We start from the raw sequence: 27,957 nt of genomic DNA, 5'->3' as shown, positions 1-27,957 counted from the left end.
TCATGGTCCAAGTTGCAGGACTGCTGCACTTCTAACGAAACTGCGTTGTCTAAGGTTTGACATCCGCTTCCCATCAGTTCAGTCCGAAGTCAGGGTTCCGTGTTGTGTTGTTGTTTCTTGACGTCGCGAATGGTGAGGCGAGGGCATCGTAGTTAGCTGAAAACTGTGCAATAAAAGATACGGTTCAGTTGCGATAATGGGTAATCAGGTCATACGGGGTACCATGGGGGGTCATAAGAAAGCAATCACGGTATCATCCACGGGAAATGATGTTACAACGAAGAAAGGCATGTCACGAAGTGCTTCTGGGGCCGACATTGAACACACGTCGCACACGCAATTCGAACCGATTGACAAACTCGCCAAGGCAAGTGCATCCGTTTGCATAATTATTTTCTAGCCATTCAATATGTTGTCGCAACTCGTAACAGTCATAACGGAGCTGACGGCATTGTGAATTGCATTCTCCTATTTTTCATTCTTTCAACAACAATTCCTGACACATCAAATGAATGGAGCAGTGTTATGACAGTCGTGTCACAACGCATCGTCAGATGTATTTATTCATGTATTTTTATCGCTTTTATAGCGATGCGGGAACAATCGTTGAAGACTCTTTTTCCCCGTTTGGTAGATCACGTGAATCGTAAAATATTGATAACGATTTGTGCCTCAATTTTTACACCGCTGATAACATCACGGAGTAAAATTCGATTCTACTATGATAAAATCTGTATTTTTTTACATAGACATGTAGTGTCCTGCACGGGTTAAGAAGCCGCGAAAAAAAAAAACGAAATCGCTTAATCATTAATCAGTTTTTTTCTTTGACTTTCTATTCCAGAACTAAATCTGTCTGCATCAATATTGGTATGTCTCTAAAAATCTGTCCTGTGGTACAATTTTGAAACGAATACTGATACACACATTCAAAAGAAATTGTGACAGCGAAGTATAGTAAAACCTCGCTTATCCGACCTTCGATTAACCAAGGTTTCATATTATTTGGGCTGCCCATTTCACCAGAGCACTTCCCATTACTCGAGGTGTATCCTCAAATAATACGATGAACTTCGGATGAAACGAAATAATCCGCTATGCCTATGTGTTAAATATTCTTGTATCGCTACTTTTATGAAAACGCATAAACTTGTCAAATTTGGTCACAATATTTCACATTGCAAGCTATGAATGCAATAGTTCTGTTTCTGAAGTTGAGGGAAATTATCACGATGACTTAGGTTGTGTATATTTTCCGTATTATTTGAGATTTAACCTATAGTATACTGTATAGCCAAATTCAACATCAAGAACTGAGGAGTTGGAAACGTGTTTTTCAAATTTCTATTTTTGTACAGTAGGAGCCACACTTCCTCTGTTTGACACAATTTTTACTATACATAGTAAATATTTTAAAATCACATAACCAACCAGTGCTATGACTGAAAATTTATAAATTCTCAAGTCACAGTCTTAAGTACAAATAATTATATACCGCAGAGTTAATTTAAAATTTGGTATTTAACACTTTCTTTCAGATTATTCGACTAGACTTGTTATCAATGTTTTATCAGCCCTGGCTCTGCTTAGAGCATATACTTAAAGTGTCGGAAACATTATCACAGTTAGATTTCAAATCACATTTCATCAATATAAATTTATAGTTTGCAGCAATGTTAAAATTAATGTATTTGTTACTTTTTAGATTCTAACAGAACGATCGCAGCAAGAGGAATCTGTTAATGGAGTTACTGAGAATGTATTCAAACGATATATGTTTCCGCAGTATCCTAAGCTTGCGGAGAAGTTGTTTTTGTTTTTACACCGTCAGTCAAAAGCAACAACGTCCCACCTCGGAACTTCTGCATTCAGACAGCAGATTGAAAGGTTTCTTTCGATCATGAATGACCAAACGATATTGGAAAATTATGTGAAGATGTACGCCAGGCAAAGCATAGACGTAGCCCCTGAAGGCTTAGATGATTTACTAATGGTTACTTATCAATTAGCTGTGGACAGTTCAAGTGGAGGACCACAACGCTGCCCACACATTCATCGTACAATCGAATCTGTTACCAAATCTTGTGTTAGTAAACCCACCTTTTTCATTGTATGATAATTATCTACTGGCAGTAGTTAAAATTTACTTAAGGTAACAATATCTGCTGTCAAATATACATGGAATTATAGAATAGAAAGTAAATTATAGCTTAAACTTTACATTACCTCATCTAGCCGATGTGTTTTTCAGTTTTGAAAAACTTTCACAAAGTTCATCTCAAAGTGAAACTTGTATTATAACTTTCACGTCATCTACACATTTGTTACAAACAGTTTGATTTTGCTGATCGTTTGAATGCTTATTTCTTCAATTTTATGACTTGTTATCAAATTTTTTATATTCTTTTGTCTGTAATTCAGTTAAGACTGTGAAAAAAAATTATTTCAGTTTCATGGCAAAGAAGTCCTATCTGTGAGCTATGTGAGCAATTGGTTATGGCAGAATTGCCCACGTTTATTTAATGGCCTACATCGTTATATCGTCCACGCTTTCACAACGGCATATCGAAATGGCGCAGCCTTACTTTCTGAAGTTCAATCACGACCACAATTAGCAGCAGCCACACCAGTTCTGGAGCAATCTTCACCTTTCGATGGATCAAAACCTCTGCTTCCTTTAAGCCATGTCTGGCTACTTTCTGGAAGTCTTCCGATTTGTTACACACAGGTAAATATGTAAAAAAAAAACATCGTTTCACTGTCGCTGTTGTGTCTGAACCATAAATTCGGAACAACGGCCAAAGAATTTTATGCCTATTTTATAGTAGCTTCTGCCGCATGTTTGATGAAAGTTATTATCCGCAAGGGAATAGATCATTTTTGTGAAACTATTTCAAATCACTGTTACTTAAAGAGCAAGAGATCAGTTCTTACTTGTTGGGTGTTTTTGTGTGAGAGGTTACAATTTTATAGCTGCTTTTCTGGCAGATTTGACATTGTATGGAATATTTTGATGTCAACACAATAGGTCCAGTATTCTTTTTACTCAATGAGTGGTCATGTTTATGTACGTAGGCTGAGGCTTCTCCTACGGAAGGTACTCAAGCACTGATAGCAAAAATGGCTGGACCAACGTACCCCAGTCATTGGACTCTTCTTTATAACAGTGGGCAACACGGATCTGGTGCCAACCGATTCATACACCATGTCCTGGGATATAAGGGCCCTACGTTATTGTTCCTTAGGGGTGTGAGTCCTGAGGAAGGAGGCGATCGCCCAACATACTGCATATGTTCGGCTGTTGAATGGCGTGAATCTCACCTCTATTGGGGTGACGAAGATTCCATGGTTATAGAGCTTGCACCTACATTTAGAATCGTGGAAAGAGGACCAAAGCTAGTATATCTAAACACAATGATCCGTGGCTATCCGCAAGGTGTTAGAGCCGGTAGCGATCCTCGAAATCCTTGTGTCGATTTGGACAAATCGTTCCAGTGCCTTAAACTTAACGGTGTACCTTATCGTCTTGATAGCTTGGAAGCTTGGGGTTGTGGAGACAGGAAATCCAGGTAAGGTACACTTTGATTCTTCATCGTTTTCGAATTTGGTCATTGGTCTGTTATTGGACTGACCCAGCTATTCATGAGCTCTGTTCAGCGGCTAATTACTCTGAAAACTGTAATGCTATACATTTCCATAGTTTCAATTCATCTTTCATATTGTGTCAAGTATTCGAACTAATAGTTATTCACTTTTCAGAGAATTACAATTAGAAATTAAAAAGTGGCAAGTCAAAGAAGCTGAGAAACAGAGGGTGGTCAAGCTAAGTACGACTGATTGGTTGGATCACCCGGACCGCTACCTTCTTGAACTGGGTGGACGAACATCTTACAATAATGCGGGTAGCTAGATAGATTGACATGGGTGCTCCTTTAGTTCTGTACATATGTACATACTGTTATGATCTTCGTTATTGCCAAATGATAAAGCAGCCCAACTAGCCTTTGTACACATCAAATCGATAAAAATGTCCTATCAAGAGAGTGGACATGTGCTAACACTGTAAGCCTAGTACTTATAGCTCAGTAAGGTTTTCTGAGATTCGCACAAAGTACTGATTTCATGCTAGAACCGAGAGTATTTTACTCACATAGCAGAGACTGTGTTAGTACTAGAAAAGTAGGTTGTTCGTTTATTAAAAAAAAATTCACCAAAAAGTATTGAATGTTTAAACAATATTCAAAGCATCATGGATTTGACATTTTTTAAATTTGCAAATATTTGTAGCCTTTAAAATTGCTCAACATATTTATATCTCCACAAAGTGAGGGATCAAACAACTGCTACTTACTTACTATTGTGAGGCGCTAGTTTTTACAGGCAAGAAACTTAATTTTTCGAATTGTATTATAGATCCCGTCAACGAATGTACCAGCATTACAAATTCCTTTTTTCCGTTATTTGTTTAATACCGTGTAGAATAAGTGACTGCTTTGGGCTGATTTTTATGTTTTTCCAATGAAATTTATTCACTTTAATATTGCAAGTGAACATTTGCAGTTTAATTTATAGATATATTGAACGAATTCGTGGGTGTCGCACCCAGGCCTATGTCCATAACCTTACTCAAGCATCAGTATAAGTCTTTTAGCTTTTACTCTAATTATTAATTAGTAATTATTAAAGAATACAACGGCCTTAATACTTGTCTTGAGTATCTCAATTAAGGGTACTCAAATAAAATATGTAATTATATGATGAAGTTATCGATTATTATCGATAATGTACTTAACGACCGGGTATTGGACATTCCCCCGCAGGAGTGAGCCTATTTTGCTCTCCTTTGTAAAGTAATATCTTTTAAACAATGTACGTCGACCTGTTACAGCAGTTTTTAATTATTGAAACATGTACTTAATACGAAGTGTACAAGCTTATTAAACTACTATTACTTTTAAACCGACATATTGTAGATTAATCTACAGGCCTGTGTAATTTTAACTAAGAAAATCTTTGAAGCAGTTTATTTTTGTAACTGTAGAATCCTATTCTAGATATTCTAGATCTACATCTGCAAAATTTTTAATGTTTAAAAAACAAAATAGGATCGGATCTTATAGAATTTTCTTTCACACATTAATGATCTGCAGCTTGTAGCAATTTTTTGTGCAACGTTAAGAGGACAAATTTCAAAGAAAAAAGAATACGGTTCTTGGTGTAACATTGGTCAAATTTGAAAATCTAATTCTTTCAATGGAGTTCGCCCGTAACTGTCTCAACGTCCTCAAAGTGTGAACAGTGTAGGTATTTTAAAATTCAAACTTTCGCATCATCATATAATAGTGATATTAATTTTTTTAAGTTTTCATTGTAGGATAATAATTTCCGTGAAAAATATAATTCGGAGACTCAGTATTACGCAAGTTGCATGTACGTGAAATAAATTGTTGAAGTACCACTAAACTACACTACTAGATAAACCTATATATGAAGACCACAGTTGGAGCCTTTCAGAACCTTATCTACTGATGCGTAATTAATATAACAAATAATTATTGTGTAACAGGTTGTCCGTATTAATAAATGCACGATGTATGTGCTTGAATTGATTTGTACTTTTAAATTAATCACGCGATCAAGTTAGTAATAAAAAATGTAAAAAACCCTATCCAATATTGTCAAACAAATGTTTCTCATAATGTTACACGATACTGGCTCACGCACGACCACGCATTATCTACGCAACATCTATTTATAGCCGTTAGTCGCGGTTCGAGTTAGTCAATGAGTATTTTTAAAATAAGCGCGCTTTTCCCCCCGTGCTGCTGGTCGCTCCGACACGGGGCGCGCGCAGAACGGGCCGAGTGGTTCCGAGTAGCCAAAGTGGGACGGCGACGGGCGGTCGGAATGGCCGCGGGGGCGGGGGAGAGAACGAGCTCTTTTCCAAAAGCGTGTGCCGCCTGTCATCGGAGGAAAGTCTCCTGACGGTCAATTCCCGCGTTATCGCCGGCCGTTCGATAAATAGTAAGATAACTGAATATTATTTGAATAACTGTTAAACTCTTTGTGAAAATACATCGTCGTCGAGGGGCGGTAGGGTGTGCCTCGGCGGTGCGACCGAGTGAGAAAGAACATGTGCAGAGGGATGGGGTGGATACCCGTGCGTGCGAGAGGGTGCGCATTGCCAAATAAGGCGTTGCAGGGCGGTTTCCGGTCCCGGCGCAGGGTGCCGCCATCCCGCGGTTATCCACCCAACCGAAATGAGATATCGCGACTGACGCACACCGCCGCGGCACTTCCCTTCCCCTGGTCCGCATGTTGAAAATTCGGTGAAAATATCTGGGAAATATTTTTCATTTTATTCCTCTCCGGTGGTGGGGAATATCTATTTTTAAGTCAAGGGGATGATCCATGCGGCGGCCATTCCCGCGCTTCCTACGTAATAATTATTTATTACCAATAATATTATAATACATACACGTACGCTCAGTAGTAAGTTGGAGCGCCGAGCTTTTTTAGGTTAAGTTCTCTTGTCTCACCATTGTTTGTTGTTGTTCTGTTGCAGGTTCAGTGTAGTAGGTAGCTTGGTTAGGTATGTCTTTTCGTGTGGTGCGAAGCAGCAAATTCCGTCATGTCTATGGCACGGCATTGAAACGGGAACAATGCTACGATAACATCAGGGTTTCTAAGTCCTCATGGGACTCAACCTTTTGCGCTGTTAATCCAAAGTTTCTCGCCATCATTGTCGAGTCTGCCGGAGGCGGTGCTTTCATAGTACTTCCCCATAACAAGGTGGGTCGATGTATGTGTGAATTTTTCTCTTTTTTCACAGGTCGCTTCTACCACGAACACTTCATGAATATTATGGGACTGAAAGAAAGTCACTTTTTTCCAATTGTGTAGCACGTTCCAAAGATTCCCTTAAGTCACTTAAATTTACATTTCAATCTCATTAGACTATTTGAGGTATGTTGTTGTGGTGTGTATAGTAATACTGTTCACAATATTTCCCATTGAACATTTCCATCACCAAAATCTATGTGCATGGTTTCTGGTTGGTTATTGTCAAAACTATCATGTTTACTTTTTTTGTTATTACCTTATTTGTAAATTGATCTTACAAATTTGATATTTTATGGGTGAGCTATAAATAGTTTTCAATGGTGTTAGGGTTGATGAGTCATGATCGTGCGATTGGACTTTCTGACATTGAGAGAGTCTCAGTCGAGCTAATCTTAGATGATCCTGTAAACAAGTGAAATATAACTTTCTCTTGCATGTATGATGATCCAACCGATGGTATTCTTGCAATTTTGGCTATATAAGCATCAGGAATACAAAGTTTAACTTGGTAATCTCAAGTTTTGAATCAACTGAAGACTTCATTAGAGCTGCATAGTAGATTTAAGATATACTAGATTTTACTTGGTAATGGAGAGATTCTTTTTGCCTGCTTGCAAGATCTGAGTTCAAGTCATTTGTAAAAACTTTAATTACACTGTTCAGTTTGTCAGTTGATATACAAAAATAAGCATATATTCTCAGTGTCTTGTTATAACATTCAATAATGAGCATGATATCAGTTTGCTTTGTGAGACATGTTACCAGCTCATATCGTGCAAACTTCCGAGTACAAAGCCCGAGGTTAGATTAGAAACTGGAGTTATGACGTAATATTGGCAAATGCACAAGTACAGCCAGTTTCGATCATTCTTGTTTGCATTTTTGGTGCAAAGCCAACTTTAGTGAACATCCTTTAATTTCATTCCGCACAGAATTAAATGATGCAAGGTTTGTTTTGTATGAATTGAAGACTCTTTAGAAACCCACAACGATATGCAAAAAAGGTGTATGGTTTATTTAGAGCTAGAGTTCGGCTTTCGCAGGCTTTCTAAGTTATTTCAAAACTTTATAGAAGCTTGTTATATCATTTGAAGGAATTATGTAATAATGAAGAGCTTGTAAGTTTTAGTCCACACATTAAAAAACTATCAATCAACTTGAACAGGTGGGTAGAATTCCGGCTGATTATCCCTTGGTGGGTGGACACAAGGGACCAGTTTTGGACATAGCATGGTGCCCGCACAATGATAATGTCATAGCATCAGGATCGGAGGATTGCGTCGTTAAAGTATGGCAGATCCCTGACAGTGGATTGTCCCGCACCCTCACGGAGCCTGTGGTAGATCTACAGCTGCATCAACGCAGAGTAGGTCTTGTTCTCTGGCACCCAACTGCATTGAACGTACTTCTTACCGCAGGCTCTGACAATTTGGTCATAATTTGGAATGTGGGAACTGGTGAAGCCTTGGTGCGTATTGACTCCCATCCCGACGTTGTTTATTCGGCTTGTTGGAACTGGGATGGGTCCCGTTTAGTCACTACTTGTAAGGACAAGAAAATTCGTCTACTTGAACCTAGATCTGGAGAAGTTCTCGAAGAAGCCATTGCTCATGAAGGCACCAAGGCGACTCGGGCTATTTTTCTCAGGTAATATAAACATTCGTTTAAAAATAAAAAATAATACTCTTTTCTGCCAGTTTTGCAGAATATACCTTGGTAATTTATTGGATAGTTTATTGGATAGTTTATTGGCTAACAAATTTGGCACACGAACGCATTTTGAAACCGCATGATGCAAAGTTATTTCAATATTTTTCTATAAACTGTTTTAATAAATCCAGAATCTCGGGAGAAGGTTGAGAAATTGAATCGTCACTTCAGTGCTCAAAATTGAAATTCAATTCTCAATTACAGTTATTGTATTTTTATCTCCAAGCTTAGCTAGGAGATTTGTGTTTCGTAACTTCTTCGAATCATTTTTTGTCCAAATGGACAGTTGAATCGATATCATTCATTACTTATCTGAAGTCTTGTATTTCCAGGAGATTCGTCCAGTGTCACGATTATTCGTTCTTCAAATCTAATTTAAAATTGTTACGGCATGGTTGCTTAATCTTTTAGGGCATTGATAAGAATTTGATAAGTCTTGAATGCAGTCAACTGTCTGTTCATGTCTCCTGAAACAACCTTTCTATGTCAGTTCTACTTGACTAGTAACGTTCTAATCAATAACTCTGACGTTTTTTGATTGTAAAAAAGTATTCCTACAATCAACCGAGCGAATGTAATTTTCCAACACAGTTGCTAAATAATTTGATTATATTTTATTCCATTTCATCTGATTTTAGTTTTACTCTTTTTCACCGCCCAAATTTTTACTATTTAATGATAAGCTGCAAAGATTAGAGACACCAGGAACTGGCTTATTTCGATAATAATAACGATGATTTAGATAATATATTGTTTGTCATCAATTTTTAATTTTGCTTTTGAATAATTACCTAAATAGACCGATAAATATCAGTGCTCACGCATCGTTTATTAAATATCAGTTGCAAATATCTGAGTATATTAAATATGATTTGATAATTAATTGCCAAGTTTACATTTTGATTAATTATTAGATTTGATATCTTATTCTTAAGACTTCACCAATTGAGAAAGAAAAATAATATTATTGACTGCTGAACCTCATAGGGTCTTGTGATTTAAATAAATCAAATGGCGTCCATATATCTTATACCCAATGTGAGATACAAAAAATTAATCTGATCGATCATTCACAAATATCGAGTGGCGTATAAAAAAATTACCTCTTACTATCTTTGATTCTCGAAACTAGCTGCACTCATTCATGGAATACCTTTATATTTTTTTCACAGGGGTGGTCTTATCTTCACCACAGGTTTCAGCAAGATGTCAGAGAGGCAGTATTCACTCCGTGCCCCTGATATGTTGGGTGAACCCATAGTCATGGTGGAGTTGGACACAAGCAACGGAGTTATGTTTCCTTTGTACGATCCTGACACAAACTTAGTCTTCCTGTGTGGCAAAGGCGACTCTGTGATTCGTTATTTTGAGATCACTCCTGAGCCACCCTTTGTCCACTATATCAACACCTTTCAGACACCGGATCCTCAGCGAGGGATAGGAATGATGCCAAAACGAGGCTGCGATGTCAACAGTTGCGAAATATCTCGTTTCTATCGCCTCAATAATTCTGGATTCTGCCAAGTCGTTTCCATGACCGTACCGAGAAAGGTATTGTCAGTAGTCGTTCATGACACAATTTTTATTCCATGTGTCGTATCATCTTAATTGGCATAAAATATCATGTGATTTCTCTTCTTGCAATCTTTTTCTAGCTTCATAAGGCGGCTTTAGTAGCGATAATACTTTTCCATTTCAATTTTTTGGTTATAAATCTTGCAAATATACACTAAAGACATTAATGAAGATTAATTGAGAAAATTGAGTCACAGTTTTACACAAGTTACCAATAATATTACGATGATGTCTATGTTTTCATATAGTCCGAACTATTCCAAGAAGACTTGTATCCGGACACTCCGGGACATGCAGCTGCCATTACTGCAGAGGAATGGGAATCAGGTTCAGATGCTGAACCCATTCTGATTTCTTTGAGGGATGGTTATCAGCCAGCAGCGGCAAAGAACGAACTCAAGGTGCATAAGAAAGCCAATGTATTGGGTAAAAGTGCCAAAGTTGGTGCTACCGCGACTCAAAGTGCCGCATCACCAGCGTCCAACGTTTCGGTACGTAGTATTTGTATTCTTCCAATGCGTCAACTGGACAAAAAATTGACAGTAAAATGCTTAAGATCATAACATATTATTGCTGTTTTAAAATTCTTTAGGATGAAGTTTTGAAAGAGCTCGCCGAAGAGATAAGAAAGTTGAAGGCTGTAATCGTAAAACACGAGGGAAGAATTCGTGTACTCGAGGCTGCGGCTGCTCTGCAAATGAAAGAGCAGGAGAGAAATGAGAAAACTTCTCCTACCGAAAAGGATGTTTTAGCTGCCGATGAGGTCTAAATGCTTCTGGAGATCATATTTTTACATGAACACAGACAGGATCATATATTACTATTTAATATTAAATGAGCGTATTATATTTTGATATGACAATTTGTGTAAATACTAGGTACTAGCCGATTTGCGCGTTTTGCAGCTTCGCTACTTATTTTTATTATTTATTTTCATCCAATCATCGAATTATCTTCGTATTTTTATTACCTTTATTTCTCTTTTCACTCAAATCATTTGTCTAATCGATTGTCATTCATCGGTCGTTACCTATTATTGCTGTTACCATATACATACATACATACATATATTACATATGTTATAACTTAACATATTATTGTTATATGAATATGATTATGATTATTATTATTTTACACGTAAATGCGCGCTGCTGTAAAAGTAATTTTTAATAACAAAGAGTGCCTAATTTGTACAGACAATACATTTTGCTGTAAGATAACAACAATAAGAGATTTTTCTATTTGAACTTAGTCGTAATCATTATACGTGATATATGTATGTACATACATATTTGTATAATACGATACCCTGATAGAATCAATATATCTCACCCAGATCTGAGAATTGTTCCAACAGTATTCACAACTTACGTTTTGAACTTGCATAACCCCGATTTTTGGGTAATCCAAAAATTATTTGTTCGTTTGCGAGTTTTGTTTTATCGACATATTTGTGGCAAAAATCAACTTGCAATCTTACGTGCCTACGTTCGGTAGAGATGCAGTTTTCAGCGAGGACAGCATTTCGATTGATAAGGAAGAAATAATGCAAGATCACCTTTATAGTGTAAACACACCGTGTGTAAGTACTCTATAACATATTATACTACGGTAGGTATTGAGGTCTATTATTGGGTCAAGAAAAACTGCCTTGTAACCATGTGCAATCTACTATGACCAGTGTTCAATGGTATAGAATTATAGCTATGTATGGATTATAGTAAATAAGTATCTAATTTTTTCAAACGGATTGACTACTACTATACTGACTTGAGAGTCATTTCAAATAACTCGTCATTTGCTTGCGTTTTACAAAGATATAGTGCTATAGATTTTTACAAGTTTGCACAATCGTGTTTTTTTTAATCATATTTTTATACTATTATATATTCAAGCACTATAACTTCAAAGATTATCACAAGTAATACCTTGGACTAACGCACGTTAAACGTTTATCGGCAATATAAGTTATCAGATATTTTTTCTTGAATCCGGACCTTTACTGGCGTTCAGAATAAACTCACAATAAGAATGATTAACGTAAAACACGTAATATCACGAGCTTCAAATGCCCATTCTTAAGACATTTACGTTATATACTTCATTCGAAAAAAATTGACTTGCCTGAAAGAATCAGGGCTAGAATTTGCTGATTTTCCCGTTATTAACGAAAATGAAAATGGTAGATGAAAATATTTTTTATTTTGCGAATAACTTTGGAACGACTCCGTTAATTTCGCTCTGAATGTGATCAGGGATAGCTAGTGATGGATTATTTATATAAATCTGGCGAACAAACCTCATCTCAATCAGGCAATTCGTTCTCGAGTTATAGTCAGTCATAGAATATTGGTTACTCGCATATGAATTACGACAACCACTTAAAGGCGGTAAAAACGTATAAATTATCCACGTCAGTGAGTGACTGGAGAGTTTGAAAACGAGTGCTGAATTGGAGAAATTCAGAACGATGTTTTTTTATAAACCCGAAATAGTAGAGCATAGCGATGGCATGCATAAAAAAGTAAAAAACGTATAAATTATCAGTTGAAGGCAGTGCAAATTCAGAGTGATGCGTCTACGAAATATCGTGTGAATAATAAGAATAAGTAGACATTCAGAGTAAAGTAGGTATATCGTATAAGTCTACCGACTTAATTTCTTAAGAGTTGCTTTATTACGACAACGACCGGTACGCGGCTAATCCTAATAAGTAAGGTCTCAGCAACTTCTTCAAGCCGAAAAACGAAATTTGATTAGTTTTTTTCCACCGACCCGAGACACTTTTGTCTGCACGCTGTTCTACCAATAGAAACTTCCAGTGCTGTTCTATACAATGTACATTTAAGCGGACATTTTTTGCGGAGTTACCAAGGTAGCCAAGATCGTATCTTGTCTGTTTTTTACGTAAATCACATGGACGAAGAACATGTTTTACAACATACAGATGCAAATAATTGATAAACTTTCTAGAAGCCTGCTCACAATCAATTTGGTGTCATTTCTCAGTCAAAACTATAAACAAAAGAATACGACGTTTTAAAATGCTAATTCGCGGCGAGAACATGTGAAAAGTATATCCACTGATAGAAAGTGTACTGTTTAATACAAGTCTCGGAACAGATTAAAAAAAACCGTTCAGTCTTCGAAGGATTATTGTCTTAAGCTGCAGATTATGGAGAGTCGCGCACCATAGTAGCTGGTATAATAAAAACTTCAGTTTTGTTCAGGAACTTCTTTTCACGACTCTAGACATGGCTTGGAGCCTGACGAAAAACACGTATAGAACAAGCCAGCTCAGTGAAGGATTTGGAAATATTTATTTATAAAAAAGATTTAAAATGCCTCTAATTGTCAACGACAGGGACGTGGACCGCAATTTATGAATCATGACATGTCTCAGTGGTAGGCCTTCATCGTGCGGAGGTACTGGACAGTGTCATGCTTGAGGGTATCTACAATTTGTTGAAATCAACCGAAAGACGGCTTTTGCGTTACGGGGCTAGGCCTATTTGTATAGTAAAAGTCTCGTAACGCAAGCACTAAACAGCGTGATAAACTGTATGATATCATTTATCTCCGGATGTCCGACTTGCCAGGAAAACAATTCATTTTCAGTGTGACCGATGTTTGCATGTCTAGAAGTATCAATGTACTTTTTTTACACAGTATTGTTTGGGAGTTGGGGAGTACTGGGGGACTTTTTGTCAATTAAAGAATCAAATAATGTAACAAAACTATTTCACCTGCAATGAAATTCCTGCAAACTTTCATATATTATTGTTCAGTTTATTATTTTTACCCTGTAGAAACATTACAGTCACGCGAACATTTGCAATTTAACGCAGTCAACACTGGCAATTAAATCTTTAATGGGTTCCCGCACATAATATAATTTTGATGAGCGGTATCCCATATATACTGTAGTTATAAAATTTTCACAAAATTATTCTCATGACACCGACCGCAGGATGAGCTTCATTAACGAACACGTCATTTTTAACGGAATTATCAATCATTGAATTTATATCGATGCTGCGCACTCGTTTCCTGAAACATAACAAATACCGGTTTATAATTGAATCTCGAGTGATTGGAGCTGCAGCCGCTTTCCACGTTTGCAAATTCAATTCGCCAAGCTTAAATGGCCACGCTACAGCGGGAGACCGAACAACCTAGGACACAAATCTATGTATATTCGTTGTTGGTATATAGCGTGAATACCAACTTGTTCTCGGGTCGAAGCAGCCTGAATTCGAAAACTTCTGAGACGACTGAAATTAATGCATCCGTTGGATGGTTTTATAATTTCCTCAAGGTTATCTATCTGTTCTTTCATTGGAATTGCCCAAATGATTTTCATCACTTCAGGTATTGCACAAAGATTATGACAAAGTATTTTTATAAAATTCTCATCAATTTTCGCATGTGCTACTGAACGAAATAACGAAAGCTGTCCACTGCTCATGGAGTAACGTGGTTAACGAGTTTTTGAAATAAAAAATTAAAGCCACCGCACACTTCCAGTGTTAAGTTGCCGTCAGCCGATATTGTACGCGGCTAATTGAATACAGTTATTATTGCGCTAATCTGGTTATACGCACGGTAACGAGATGGGAGAGAAAAGGGAGAATCTGTGCGATGTACGTATTTAACACCTTTTGAGTAGGCAGTAATTATTCAATTTCCTTTTGACCATGTGCCTGCAATAGTGGCGAATAAAGAAGTCTTGCTATCATCCCGCATCGAACGTGCCTTGGCGTAACTTTAGCAGCTAACCATAATTAATGTGTAAAAACTCTTAGGTATACACGCCCGAACTCGCTAATTAAGCGTGACTTCCACGGTCGCAGCTGAGCTTCAGCTGAGAAGTAATACGCGCTGTAAGGGTCAATTTTCTTGATGCAGTATTTATTATTGTAGATATACGATAGCTTCATGCTATAGAGACGTACCCGCTGACTCATTGACTCAATAGTCAGGGAGCTCGTATATGATACTGTAACTGAAACGAATGCTAATGAAGTAGCGAAGGAGAAATGAAATACTTTAACTCATTGCGTTTCAGACTCCGAAATCGATTGAACCCCGACCTTCAAGAAGCACCGATGAATGTAAGCAATAGAATAGCAATCACTGTTTAGGCAGAATATTGGCTACATGCGATGAGGCAAAGTGAAGTTGTTGAATATTTTACAGTTTCCACGTACACGTTAAATACTTGTACATGTGTGATTCTTCATTTCCTTTGATTTTTTTTAGAGAGATAAAGAGAGGAAAATAAATTACCCATGCAATTTTCAGCAATTCTAGTAGCTGCCGTCTCCGAGCCTAAGAGGGTTGAGGAATTCGTATCATGCATCCCTTGAAGCCACTTTGTTCTGATCTCCTATAGGTACATCAGCAAACCGTAATGTATAGGTTGTACTATAGCGTTGTAAAAAATTCACACACAATTTCTTGCCCATCTTTATTTCCATTTACATATGTATGTATTACATATTATACCTATACACGTACCTGTATATTGTATATTTTTTCTTTCGTATCGAGCAAATCCTCTCGTTAAACTTTTCTTTTCCGCGAGGAAGCGCTATCCGCGACCACGTTCCCTCGTAGACATAAAACAAACTTGATAGCATTTTGCAAGAGAATATCATACGAGTATACATACATATATATGAAAGGGCCTTTTTTTACTACCTCAAGCGCTTACTTGTACTCTACGAGCTGTTGATGACATACGAGTCTTTCGGCCTGAGGCTTCATCGAGAAAAGAAGAAATATAAGGATCGAATCGTTATTGATATTTATTTTGCATCATATTCTAGAAACTCAGGGTATAGAGCTACAAGAGCTTTGCACAGTATGATCTGCCAACTATAGGTACAGGTATAGTAAATGAATATATCTCACAATTAATAAGTATCACGAAAACAAAGCTATAAACGCGATATGGCCACAATTTTCATTTACGTTACTCCGCAAGTAACAAAATTTTCATTCTCTTGTCACTACATTTTTTCACACAATATACCGCCGGAAATAGTGACCTACGAGATTAAAACACCCACGGTGTTCTGTACTGGAATAAGTTCGAGATATGCGTACCATGCAATGCACACTTTGATGTGTTCTGCAAGTGGCATATTGCACGTTGCGTGAAGGATGTGCATGTATAGTTATTTTTTTGCGCAAAGAAAAGGTCGCCTGGAGAAACTGCATTAACTTTCACAAAGCATCGAGGAACAGATTCCAAGTATGACTGGACATACCAGCTGTTAGCACACACTTATATTATTGTAGTATTGTTGATCCACCTAGTCACAGTCATTGGCCGAATCCACAGACATAGTCGCTTAGCTGATCAAAATGCGATTGAACGTCAGAAGGAAAAAAAACAGAGAGGTCCACACCTACACGCGCACGGCAGGAATCCATCGGCGTTTTCATATAACCTTAACGACTTTTCAATAGCATTAAAACTGCTTCCATCTTCTCCTCCAGACATTGCAGACTTTACGAGTCTTTTAATAAATTGCAAGACCAGTTGGCGCGGCTAGTCGACGTGAGATGATATTCCGAGATGTTCGAGCACGTTTAGCAGAGAGCATCAGTTTCTTTCAGTCAATTTTTTTTCTTCCCCCAAGTAAAGTTCATCTCAAAGTCGCTTACTGTTGCATGTATTAGTTTGCTGACATTCTTAGTTTTCCGATTTTTCATCCGCGTTCAAATTACTGCGGCAGACGCGCCACACGATAATGTACGCTGAGAACTTTTGCCTTCCCACACTTGGAACAAGAATAAATTGACACGAAATGCAGTCTGTTTTCCGATATCGGTCCATTTTTCTCACAATTAACGTTGACTGCAACGGAATAGAAGGGAATCAGAAACGAAACCGGGATATGACTATGCATCTGAAGTTTGGACCGTCTCTGTATTAAATTTTTCGGAAAATAGCAGCGTTCTCAAGAAATTTGCAAATAGTAAAAGAAAATTGTCATGTTTTCCGCATACTGTTTTCAGATTTCTGCAAAAGTAAACGGAAGCAAAATTTCATCTCTTTTATAGGTCTATTCTCATCAGTCTAGACCAAATAATTACCCACACAATGGTCGAGGGTTATACATTATTCAGAAGATTCACTCGAAGGTTCGGTTGTCTCGTTGTTCTATAATAGTAATCGCTACAACAAAGCCAGGGTAAACTGAATTTGGCAATCGATTATTCGATCCGTTTGATGAAATTCGTTCTTCACCTATCACTGCAGGTACTTGAGCCTCAGTGCACAAATGTAAAAGTGAAGACGCACGTTCATGGCTCATTGCCAACGTTAGGTGGGATTTGAGTGTGGTGAGAGTGGGTACGAGGTTAGAGTACGATCGAGATCTGTGCCGGCAGGTATCGTCAACAAGTAACTGATAACTGGTATCAGGAGTAGGACGAAAGCAAAGAGTCTTACCATTTTACATGCATTTTTAAGGGCACATCGCATGGATCTCAATACCAAATCAGCACCATTATCACGCCGAACCCACTGCTCCATTATCAGAAGATTAGCATATCAATATTAATCACAGTGGCAATCAAACTTTGGCAGATCCAGGAAGCAGATGAAACTCTGTTCTGGATGGTTCGGCATCTCCTATAACATTGGGGCATGAACCTCAGCATAGAAATGGCTTTTGGTTTCTGCTTTTCACTAAACCAAAACCACTAGAAATATTACGGCGAGTATCTTACGTTTTTTTTTAATCATCAATATGGTCAAGGAGAAGACACTAGCCCGTTTCAACTTGCAGAAAAAGAATTTGCGATGAAGTAGAACCTGTTTTCAGTTTCTTGGAAGGATTTACATCTATACCCTACCTAATTCTAGGTGATTTATGTCATCGAAGGTCGTCAGTGTATCGGTATAACTCGTCACTTGATTCTTTATTTAATTTTTATACTTATATGACTCGGTGGACTCGGTATGGCTGAGCGTTCAATACTATCCACATGATCTGTCTACGTTTCTACCTATCTGAAGTACCTTATAAAAAATTACGAAAATACCATGATAAACCTGGTGAAAAATGGTCATTCTTCACGATTATAGTTGCTGAGGGTATTGCGAGGACTTCTGCAACTTGTCAAATGCGGTCAAACGATTTCTACGAAGGAGAGGAATGGTTATGAGGTACTAAAAATAGTGAAAACTGGGATTTTCCCAATCGCAGTTATCATTCGAGTCCGTAGATGAAATATATTCTCGTATGCAAACTCAGTCACCAGTAACGTATTGGCAGACTGCATTTATTGTCCGGACCTAGATTGCAAAGTCAAATTTGAAAGCTCCCTACGATAGACGTATACCTGTTCCCCATCAGAACCTTACTGACTTTATTTGATTAGAGGATATGCACATGTACTTCGAAAGTATATGTGTCGAGTTTTGTCGGCTCATGCATGAGTGCACTGGTGGAGTACGTGTTTGAGCAAAGTTGAAAAACTCTATCGTGGGAGAGGCGAAGAAGAAAAAAAGAAGGAAGAAAGGCCGGAAGAGTAAAGACGGAAGAGAACAAACTAGCCTCGGGAACAGCGTGACTGAGGCATTGCAAGGTCGGATAAACTCCATCGTTGTTCAAAAAGCGAAGGAAATACGGGCTTGGGGAGTTTTTCGAATCACGCGAGCGACGCAAGATTGGTAAGAGAACCGAAGCGTGCGTACTGGTAAAAAGTAATTACCGATAGTGAATAGCAACGTCTTACGTTTTGAATAGGTACTTTACATAGTCATAAAAGATACTGTGCCTGGTTTACCATTAGGTACGTTGATCGGTATACCCAATTAGTCGGTTGTTTGTAGTTGTTAAGGAAAAATATTATGATTCCACGATATAATTTTGGCAGAAAAATTCTTCTAAGGTCGCATCTATTTCATCTGTTTTAAAATTATTTATCTCTAGTGTATCTGATCGGAATTTGCGTCTACTGTTGGATATTGAATGGCAAATGTTTAAGCTGTTTACGACTCTTCGACATAGCTACTTTACTCTTTTCCGATTTGTCTTTGGAGTATTCAACCGTCTGCAAAACCCGCATGGATTACACCTGGTTCCGCCAACCCTTGACTAGCAAGAAACTTTGGGGTTGCACGAAGGACATGCGCGCTTGGATTTGGGTCACACACCCGACGGTTGATGTCAAGAGAGTAGCGTAAAGTGGAGATCGTAATTAAAAGGTCAATGTGCATCACCGATAGAGTGAATAATAGACACCGACTTTGGGACCTCGTAAGATGAACAATGCATCTTTTACTAACGCGAACAGCTGTTGAGAAATTACTCGACCGCAATCCTGACAAAATACCTTTTAAAGATTCGTAATTCGTTATGATTTTATGACTCGTCGAACAATAAGAAGCAATGTGGCTTATGCTTCCGTATATCTTCAATTTTCTTGGTTCTGATCAATCGCACCACCATTAAAATTCCATGGTATTTTTCAACACTGTACATCGGGGTTGCATTGTTTATTCACGATATTCATCACATGGTTAATAATATTTACGAGTTGTCACTAAATTTTATTCCCATGTTATGGGACACTTGAAGGCAGTACTACACGAGTTTTATTTCATAAAAGTATCCATATTAACCTCCGTCTTGTTCCAGTCGGTTTCTAAAAGAAATAGAAGCACCTTTAACCAGGTTTAAGGTGTTTCCTTGGCATAAAAAATATCCCGCTATATGTATATAGGTGCTTATAAAGTTTGTCCCCCAAACATCGCATCATCGTGATCGTCATCCGTAAAGTCACACATTCGACATGTTTGGCATGTCATTTGGACACAGCATTGACGTGAAACATATATATGACTGGAAATGAGTTCAAATACATACTTAGATTTGGTAGCTCGGGCCTTCATAAGTGTGATTCATTAATGATCCATTAAAATCGACGCAGAGAGAATGTATGATAGAATCAAAATACTTTCCAAATCTTACTACTTTTATTTTGCACTCTCGGCCAACCTGGATGCTCCCAACCTGTAACGTTACATTCTGTCGACTGTCAGGTCATTGATATAACAATGATACTTATGATGTTTGTAACGAAGAAGCAATGGTCAAAAAATTCAGATGCATCTATGTTTTCAGAGTTGGATACAACTGTGACTGGCTGGTTACATCCTTACTCAGTGAATTTCTTATCCCAAAATAGATACGGCAACTGGGAGAGTGAATAAAAGAAGTGAAATGACGGGTAGTAAAAAGTAAAATTATTGGTCGCAACGGCCCTGGCCAAGTCGAAAGCAGAGCGGAGCAGCCGCAGGCGACGAAATCGACCTTGTCTTGCCGGCTGCTCCGGGTTGGCGAAATGGAAAACCGGGAGAGTCAAGTCCTGCAGCTCGCTCGCTTCTGCAATATTAATTCACTATGTATGCAGTTTCTAACGTACAATTTCACGCAAAGTTCTGCTAAGTTTACACAGCAGAAGATGCAGGCGTCGAATATAAACAGACAAATTTCCAGAGCTCTGTAAAAGTGCCTCGCAGTTCGTTGTTCTTCAATTTTTCTACACATATTTCGCATAGTCTGCATCTGCATACGTTAAACACACCCGTATAAAACGTGTACCAGGTGTACTTGCAGTACAGAGACTCGGTACTGCTTATCAACTGAAATTGAACCAATTGTGTAACTGCCAATTGTTTTGCTCGTGGCAATGCATCCTAGTGTTAAACCAACGCTAAATAAACTTCGTTCCGCATTACCAGCCGGATATTACTTGCTCGAGTCCCAACTTGCAAACAACTTTGCAAACTTGATGTGATTCCCTCTGGCCAAACTTTGCTGGCAAGTTTGATCAGTTCACAATTATCTTTTATTTCTGTTGTATAGTTGTATTAATGAATGAAATACGAGTAGAACGCAGTGTTGACACTTTACTCAGTTAATATGGCTATGATACTTAAGCTGTTGCACAGAACTGGATTGAATCTTATGGCAGGTGGATATATCGTGACAAGCATAAATTCTTTTGAGTTGGAACGCAATTAATTGGAAACAGACAGCTTGCCTCAATTCGATAAATGATAATATATATCTGGAAGATATAGCTATAGTGTCTGAAGTGTAGAATTGGCATACATTTACATACATTTACACGACTACTTTTACTGACAAGACTTTCGTCGCTTAATGTTTGCTCCGTAACTTAAGGTGATTAGCGACCACTTATCAATGCTTTTTAAAGCATCCTTGTATACCAGTTAGATACTTATTAGTGATCATCGGCTAATTACCATTGAATTCATTAAAATGAAGATGTTTACGATGAATGTATATGATGTTAAATTGAATAAAGACGTTGATAATTTATCTACGTGCTGTGTTACATTGGTCTTCAATTGACGCGATACTGCATCCTGTTCTTCAATGAACGTCGGAACTATGTACCGAATCATTTTTGCAAATCACCAAAGTTTGGCAACCGACCGTCCCTTGTGCGCAGTATATGCTGCACACGTAACTTTGTGGTATGACCGATTGGCCACAAAGTTTACCACCGCATTCTGGTATACCTATGCATACCGTGATGTACTCTTCCAAGAACTGGCGAAGTGGAGGAACTTCTGGAGCAGACGTCGTACGATTTGCGCCACCTCCAACTCGGCTTGAGATCGTTAGGGACTCACGCGAGGTCAGATAGTTGAACAAGGTTTGAGGATGTCCGTCGTGGTACATAACTTGGAAATGGCGCATTCGCCCTTTCATTCGCGGTGAACTTTTGTCAGGAAGAAGGCATATCTGCTGGAGCGATCTAACGGCATGGCGATAATAAAATATCCATTACTTCAGGCACTGATAAAACTCGCAAACCGTACGGAAATCGGAAGGCGTATAAAACTGTGAAAATAAGTGACATACCAGAGCATGGTAATTAATGGTAGAGGAACGATCAGTCGTTAGGACAACGTAGCCCGCGAAGTGATAAATTAAGCCGAAATGAAAAGTAGGTCTGTCCATAAAACAGATATAATTGGCCAGAAGACTTGCGTCACTTTGCCGTAACGACGCGTAGAATCAGCCTGAACGGAGCATACGCTGCAGAAGCATTGTTCAATCCCAAGCCCGGCGGCTCAACGACCCAATCAACCCTCGACAAAAGTGACGCCCAAGTATTTAGCACAGCAGCTTGCTCACGCGTTCTATTAATACCCGGCAAATTCCTGCTTCGATTCAAATTAGCGAAAATTTCACAACCACGACGGGAGAAGTGCAGTGGCAATCCTACTTGGCGATTTCTCTTTGACGAACCCGGGCCTGATAACTCCATCGAATTTGCAGTCATGCGAACGACAGGGAGAAGTGAATTGCCTGGCTCTGGGAAGTGGCGGAAGTACCGACGGCCAATCACTTGAGTTCACCGAATCCAAGGATTCGGCGGCGGTTGCACAGCTGGAACCTGGAACACAGCCGTGGTTTTCGTCGCGTCTTTGGTCTCCGAACCTCCGTCAGCTGCGCACATGCTTCCATGTTCTCCATTCGCGATCCGCGTTCAACCGATTCCGTTGCTTAAGTTCTCGGCTCGGTGCACTCGCACCTTTCCCTATGTTGTGTGGGAGTTTAAGCACGTGTGCACCGTATTCGGCTACGTGTTCTCGGCTCGTTTTGCCCGGCGATCTATTGTTGTACAAGGTGTCACGGTAATCCACCGAGGAAATTGGCAGGACGAATACTCCGCATCGACATCTGGCGATGTCGCGACGGGAACATCTAATCCACTTCTCCCCTAGAAGTATACATGTATATACACATCTGTGAAGTTAGTTTGTACATGCATATTAGACGACAGAAGGATACATATACTCACCTGGGTGGTGGGATTTCTTAAAGAGGAAGATTTAAATGTGGATAAATATTTTACGCGGTTAATAGAATTGGCGTACACTTAACAATCCACTATTTTACTTTTATCGCCTCAGATCAAACAAAGCATGTGATTTTAAAAACGCCGACTTTCACCTCATTAAACTTGAAAAGCACTGCGTGGTAAACTGCTCCCGTAAAACTGGATTAATAAGGTATTCCTCGAGAGAGAGAGGCCGGGATTCCCTGGAAAGAAAATCCTTCCAAAGTGCAATATTCTCTGAAGTTTGGTGGCGACGTGATGAGATATCGTAAACTGAGGTTACATTTTGTCCTGTTTTTCAACAGTGTTTCGCTGTTATTTTTTCCCATCAGAAGCGTCTAGTTTACGCGGAGAATCATGCAAACTTAATACCTTGGCTTTTCGACGCAAGAGTGTTACGTACATTATCCTCCAACGTTATAGGAACGTACAGCTTATTCCAGATTATCGCGAAAAATACACTCCTCGGCTCTAAAACTTCGCTGTTGAATCTCTTCTCGCATTTAATTCAAGCGGAATAAGGAACCTAATTTCATCATTGTTCAGCATTTCGTTATGTACACACCCTCCTATCTGGCCTAATAAAGATAATCGTACGTCGTTCCCGATATGAATAACGCAGCTGTCATCCCGATACGGATTGTAGAGTTCAAATATTTGTGAAAGGAAATACATGGTGCGGTGTATGTTTGCGAGCTGCGAACGATCAGCTATAAAAATTTATTCCAAAGTATGTTTTCACGCTATTGTGAATCTGTTTTTTGAGTGTCGAATTTCGAGTCACCCTGCGTGTGACGCGGAGAATTTCATTGGCGCAGCGCCACGTTGACGTTAATAAATAACAACAATGTACGTTGTGTGCCAGTGCCGCAAAATGAAGACACACTGAAGGGGCTCTCAACGACGTTGGCGATATTGTCCCCAAATTTGCTGCCATTTTCCCGTTTAGTAATGTTCACGTAGCAATAAGACGGAGATGAGCCGCGGAACCCGGAAGGCACCCCTCGTTTTTCCCGAGGTAGAGCCAAGCCACATCGTATTCGGGGTAGAATCCTTACACGCGGTGGCACATGGGGTTGCGTATCCTCGCATGTTTTGGATTGCGGTGTTACTTCACTCAAGCTGTTCGAAGCTAAAAGAGATACGCGAAATCGCCATGTGTTTATGGAGGTGCTGCTGCGGCGAACGTGGCTAATTATGCGGATTTCACCTAACGTAACATAAACAGAAAAGGATCGTGTTACGGTTCATGTACCAAAGTAATAATTCGTGGATCGTTAATACTTGTATACCTGCTGCAGTAATAAGAGAAAATATGAAAGGGTGCGTTTTGGTTCTCAAACAATTAATCTAATCGGTACGTTTTCTTGCTACTTCGATTGGTTTTTCGCAATTTTCTGAACCACCGTGTATATACGTATTATCCGTGCACGTGAATCTGTGTTACGTATTGGGAGAACTGCCGCGTATACCTCACCGTGAAAAGGGTATATTGGTGTGCTTTCTGTATTAGTAACGCCAATAATCTGAAGGCTAGATCCTACCATTGACTGATTCGTCCCAGCTTTTGCGCAACGCGAACAATATTGTCGTCTTATCGCCACGATCGGCATACACGTCGATACTTTGTCATCGTAATATATATCTGGCATGCAACGTGTATGCAGTGTATGATATATTTATATATTTTCATAAAGATTTTTATCACAAAGGGGAGTAGGGAGGGGGGGGGGGAGGTTTACGTCACAGCCACCGTTAGTGGCCGCGATATTTATCTCGGTCAAAAATCGTTGCACGGTTAATACAGCTGCAGGAAGTTAAACCGGGCGAGGAAAAGTCCTGAATTATTGGAAAAACAAACCATCGAACGAATAAATCAAGGTCGTTGAACTACACGAATCTAACCCGGCACACCGTCTTTAGCCTACAACCCTTATCGATTACCGTTGTGTGTGGGTGGATGATATAGAAATATATGTATTGTATACAGATGGTATAAGCTTCGCCGTGCGAGATGAGTCGCAAAAGTTGTTTATCCCCACGCGCTTCAGCTTTTCTATATATACCGAGAGAATTTTCGTCGCCAGATAAGAGCAGACTGAGAATCTTTCGTCCGAGAAGCTCCACGTTCCTAAAAGCCTCCGGAATCTCATAAAGATACCTATCCATAAATTACGTCAAGTTACTTTTTTTCCTAAGAATTTTCCTCCCTTTTTCCCTATATGTAAGCTCAGGAGAGATTTTTGCGGGGTTGTAAAGGACTTCGTATTTTTAATAACGGTTGATGTTTCCTGAAGTTACGCGGAATTACATACCTCCTCCTCGATTGTTAGTCGAGATAAAGTTGTCACGGAGATTTCTTCAGTGGATTTGTATAGTAGTTGGTTAAATAATTCATAATGATGATAAGAATAATAATAATGATAATTATTTTCATCATATTTCATCAGATATATGCAATACGATTATAGCATTGTTTTCCTTTTACAATTTGTATCTACTACGTACGTTTCTTTTTCTTCTATTTCTTTTTCGGACGAGAAAAAATTGTATAAATTTTTAGAAGAATAATTGAATTTTTCCATGAATTCCTGCATTGTTCTTTTCATCCATAATTCGATATACCTAAGCGTCGATAGGTATACCATCCTCTCTGAGAACGTGGCCTAATTTATGGATGGCGTCGAGTAAAAGATGTTAAACAGACTTTCTGGCCTCCCGTGTATTGTGAGGTCGGTGAGTAGAAGCCGTACTTTAATATATACGCGTAAAATTTAAGGATACAGCTGCTGTAACGGTTGCAGTAATTATCCGATAATCCGTCGACGATTGGAATCATTGCGTGGTTGAAGAAAGCGTCATAATATAAAAGCCGAAATAATTAGTGACGAAATAGGTAATCCATCTGAAACACCCGCGGTAATCTTGCTCATATATTTTCTATTCTTGCCAAAATCCCCCGACCAAAGATCCCGGCTGTAACCTTGTAACAAAGGAAACTGAGATCTGTAGCCGCGTATTGATGGGTTGTAATAAAAAACCCCCTTGGACGGGTGAAATTCTACTCAATTGAGTGAGTTTGCCGCAGACGCGAGTTATTAGATACCGTTCGTTTCGTATACTTACTCACTGCGTGGAATTCATCATGCGTGACCTAATCGGGAATAATAATTTCAACGGGTTACCGATGCGGATGCGCGAGCGACGAGTCGTCATACGGTTTTTTCTCCCGTAATGATACGGTAATGATGAGCTCGAACCGAATATTATCGCGGATGGAATACCGAAGCCTCGAGCGAAATACGTTTGTCAAGACAAAAGTTTCGACCGAAAAACGAATAAACCTTGTATTACAGAATCCCGTAGCTACCGTGTATTTTCCCGCAAGCGTTTTGGAATAACCTGACAATTTGGTTCACTTTTTTACTCATCTCTTCCTGCCGCTCTCCCAGGAGGAGAATTCTTCGTGCCTTTGGCAAGCCCTGCAAGGTATACAGCCTAGCAGTGTGTGCCAAAATAGGTACAGTTGTAAATTGTACAAGATTTGCACGCTATATATGCTTGTTGCATATCTTATACGCCGCAAGCCAGTTACGTAACAGAGGCATCTTGTTTCTTAAGCGTTATTCAAATATTGTGTAGTTTGAATTATACGTACCTAAATAAGTTTAACAGAACAGTTTTTCGATTCTTAAAACAATGTTTGGTTTCAACTCTGGTTCGGTTCCAAATATTTTCAATATTACAATCTTCAAACGTAAAATTTTCCATAGAACACGATGATGTAAATTCATTTCTTGACTATTATTTCATCAGTCCTAGAGTTCAAAATATCGATAAATATATAAGCAACGGATTTAGTTCATTTCACAGCCAATTCGATTAGAAGTTCTATTAATAATTTAAAATTACACACCCACACGCACGCACACACAATGTTCGTAATATATAATACAAGGAAAGGTAAATTAAGATGTTACAAATGCTTGCGCTTAATCATGCTTACGTAGCACCATAGTTATAGTATATTGAGCGTGATATTGAAGTACAGTAGGAGGTACTATTACTGTTATAGTTATCATTATCATTATCATTATTGTTATTAGCATTGCCATTATTATTATTTAACAGGATATTGAATAAGTTTGGTCGTTATCAGATTTTTTATCAATGTAATAAGGTATTTGTATTATATATACAAAAATACACACACGGTAATAATTCACGTTATAGGAATAGTACGGGGTAAAAAGAAAAAAATAAGATTGTACAATATTGAGCATAAGCCTTTAAATAACTATAATTATTTATAATGCAATGACAATAATAGTTCAATCAACTGCCGTTTCGAGAAGCAAATTTACCGCGAGCTTTAAGACTTCGGGTATAATGCGGTAAACACCATGTCGGGAATAGCCGCATTGAACTTTGGTACCGCTACTCGACGTTCGTATACATATAGACGTCGACATATATTTGGCAAAGTTTTTGTTACATTTTAAGGCAAAATGGAGCGGAAATCTGAAAGAATAAACTTGAAAACAAATCCGTATATTATAGGATCCCGAAGAATTTTGACTGTTGAAATTTTGATTTGATGCTTCTCGAAAGGAGTCATTAACAATATCACGATACCCTCTTATACATAATAAAAATATACAAGTACTAGGCGATGTAATCAAAACTACCGAGATAAACTTATTGTTATTTTTGCAATTTTATTGCAGAGCCTCAACTTCTACAGTCCGTTACGACCATTTTTATACCACTTATATTTAGCTCGAACAACGTCGTTTCGCAAGATGCGAATCGACTATACATCCACCTCGGCAGCTTTAATCGATATACCTGTGCCGATACAGAATACGGGTTATATAATTGTTTTCAATATATCTGCCGAATGATCTTTGCTCGTAGCTAATC

The 27,957-nt window shown here is 38.6% G+C and overlaps 2 protein-coding genes across 4 annotated transcripts; both read left to right on the top strand.

Moving 5' to 3' along the window:
- The first annotated feature begins 44 nt into the window (after window positions 1–44).
- LOC124407270 lies at window positions 45–5,609 on the top strand. 2 transcript variants are annotated; one of them, XM_046883252.1, is made up of 6 exons: window positions 45–367; window positions 1,706–2,086; window positions 2,450–2,728; window positions 3,076–3,569; window positions 3,760–3,904; window positions 4,017–5,609. In XM_046883252.1, the coding sequence occupies exons 1-6, from the start codon at window positions 197–199 to the stop codon at window positions 4,023–4,025; spliced, it is 1,479 nt and encodes a 492-aa protein (XP_046739208.1). In that variant the 5' UTR covers window positions 45–196; the 3' UTR covers window positions 4,026–5,609. The 2 variants fall into 2 exon arrangements, with proteins under 2 accessions (XP_046739208.1, XP_046739209.1); XM_046883253.1 differs by having other exon boundaries at window positions 3,760–5,609.
- Window positions 5,610–5,922: 313 nt separating this feature from the next.
- Window positions 5,923–11,375, top strand: LOC124407269 (coronin-6). 2 transcript variants are annotated; one of them, XM_046883250.1, is made up of 6 exons: window positions 5,923–6,024; window positions 6,566–6,792; window positions 8,009–8,490; window positions 9,726–10,104; window positions 10,377–10,619; window positions 10,721–11,375. In XM_046883250.1, exons 2-6 carry the CDS (start codon window positions 6,595–6,597, stop codon window positions 10,895–10,897), a joined length of 1,479 nt encoding a protein of 492 aa, XP_046739206.1. In that variant the 5' UTR covers window positions 5,923–6,024; window positions 6,566–6,594; the 3' UTR covers window positions 10,898–11,375. The 2 variants fall into 2 exon arrangements, with proteins under 2 accessions (XP_046739206.1, XP_046739205.1); XM_046883249.1 differs by lacking the exon at window positions 5,923–6,024 and adding an exon at window positions 6,277–6,439.
- Window positions 11,376–27,957: the final 16,582 nt, after the last annotated feature.

The sequence above is a fragment of the Diprion similis genome, chromosome 6 (assembly GCF_021155765.1).
Source record: "Diprion similis isolate iyDipSimi1 chromosome 6, iyDipSimi1.1, whole genome shotgun sequence".
Taxonomy (NCBI): Eukaryota; Metazoa; Arthropoda; class Insecta; order Hymenoptera; family Diprionidae; genus Diprion; species Diprion similis.
This window is presented reverse-complemented; position numbering and strand designations above follow the sequence as displayed.

Coding starts and splice junctions, on each gene's coding strand:
- LOC124407269 (XM_046883250.1), top strand. CDS start 6,595: ATGTCTTTTCGTGTGGTGCGAAGCAGCAAATTCCGTCATGTCTATGGC. Junction 6,793..8,008: donor TAGTACTTCCCCATAACAAG/GTGGGTCGATGT, acceptor CAACTTGAACAG/GTGGGTAGAATTCCGGCTGA. Junction 10,620..10,720: donor CACCAGCGTCCAACGTTTCG/GTACGTAGTATT, acceptor AAAATTCTTTAG/GATGAAGTTTTGAAAGAGCT.
- LOC124407270 (XM_046883252.1), top strand. CDS start 197: ATGGGTAATCAGGTCATACGGGGTACCATGGGGGGTCATAAGAAAGCA. Junction 368..1,705: donor CGATTGACAAACTCGCCAAG/GCAAGTGCATCC, acceptor GTTACTTTTTAG/ATTCTAACAGAACGATCGCA. Junction 2,729..3,075: donor TTCCGATTTGTTACACACAG/GTAAATATGTAA, acceptor TTATGTACGTAG/GCTGAGGCTTCTCCTACGGA.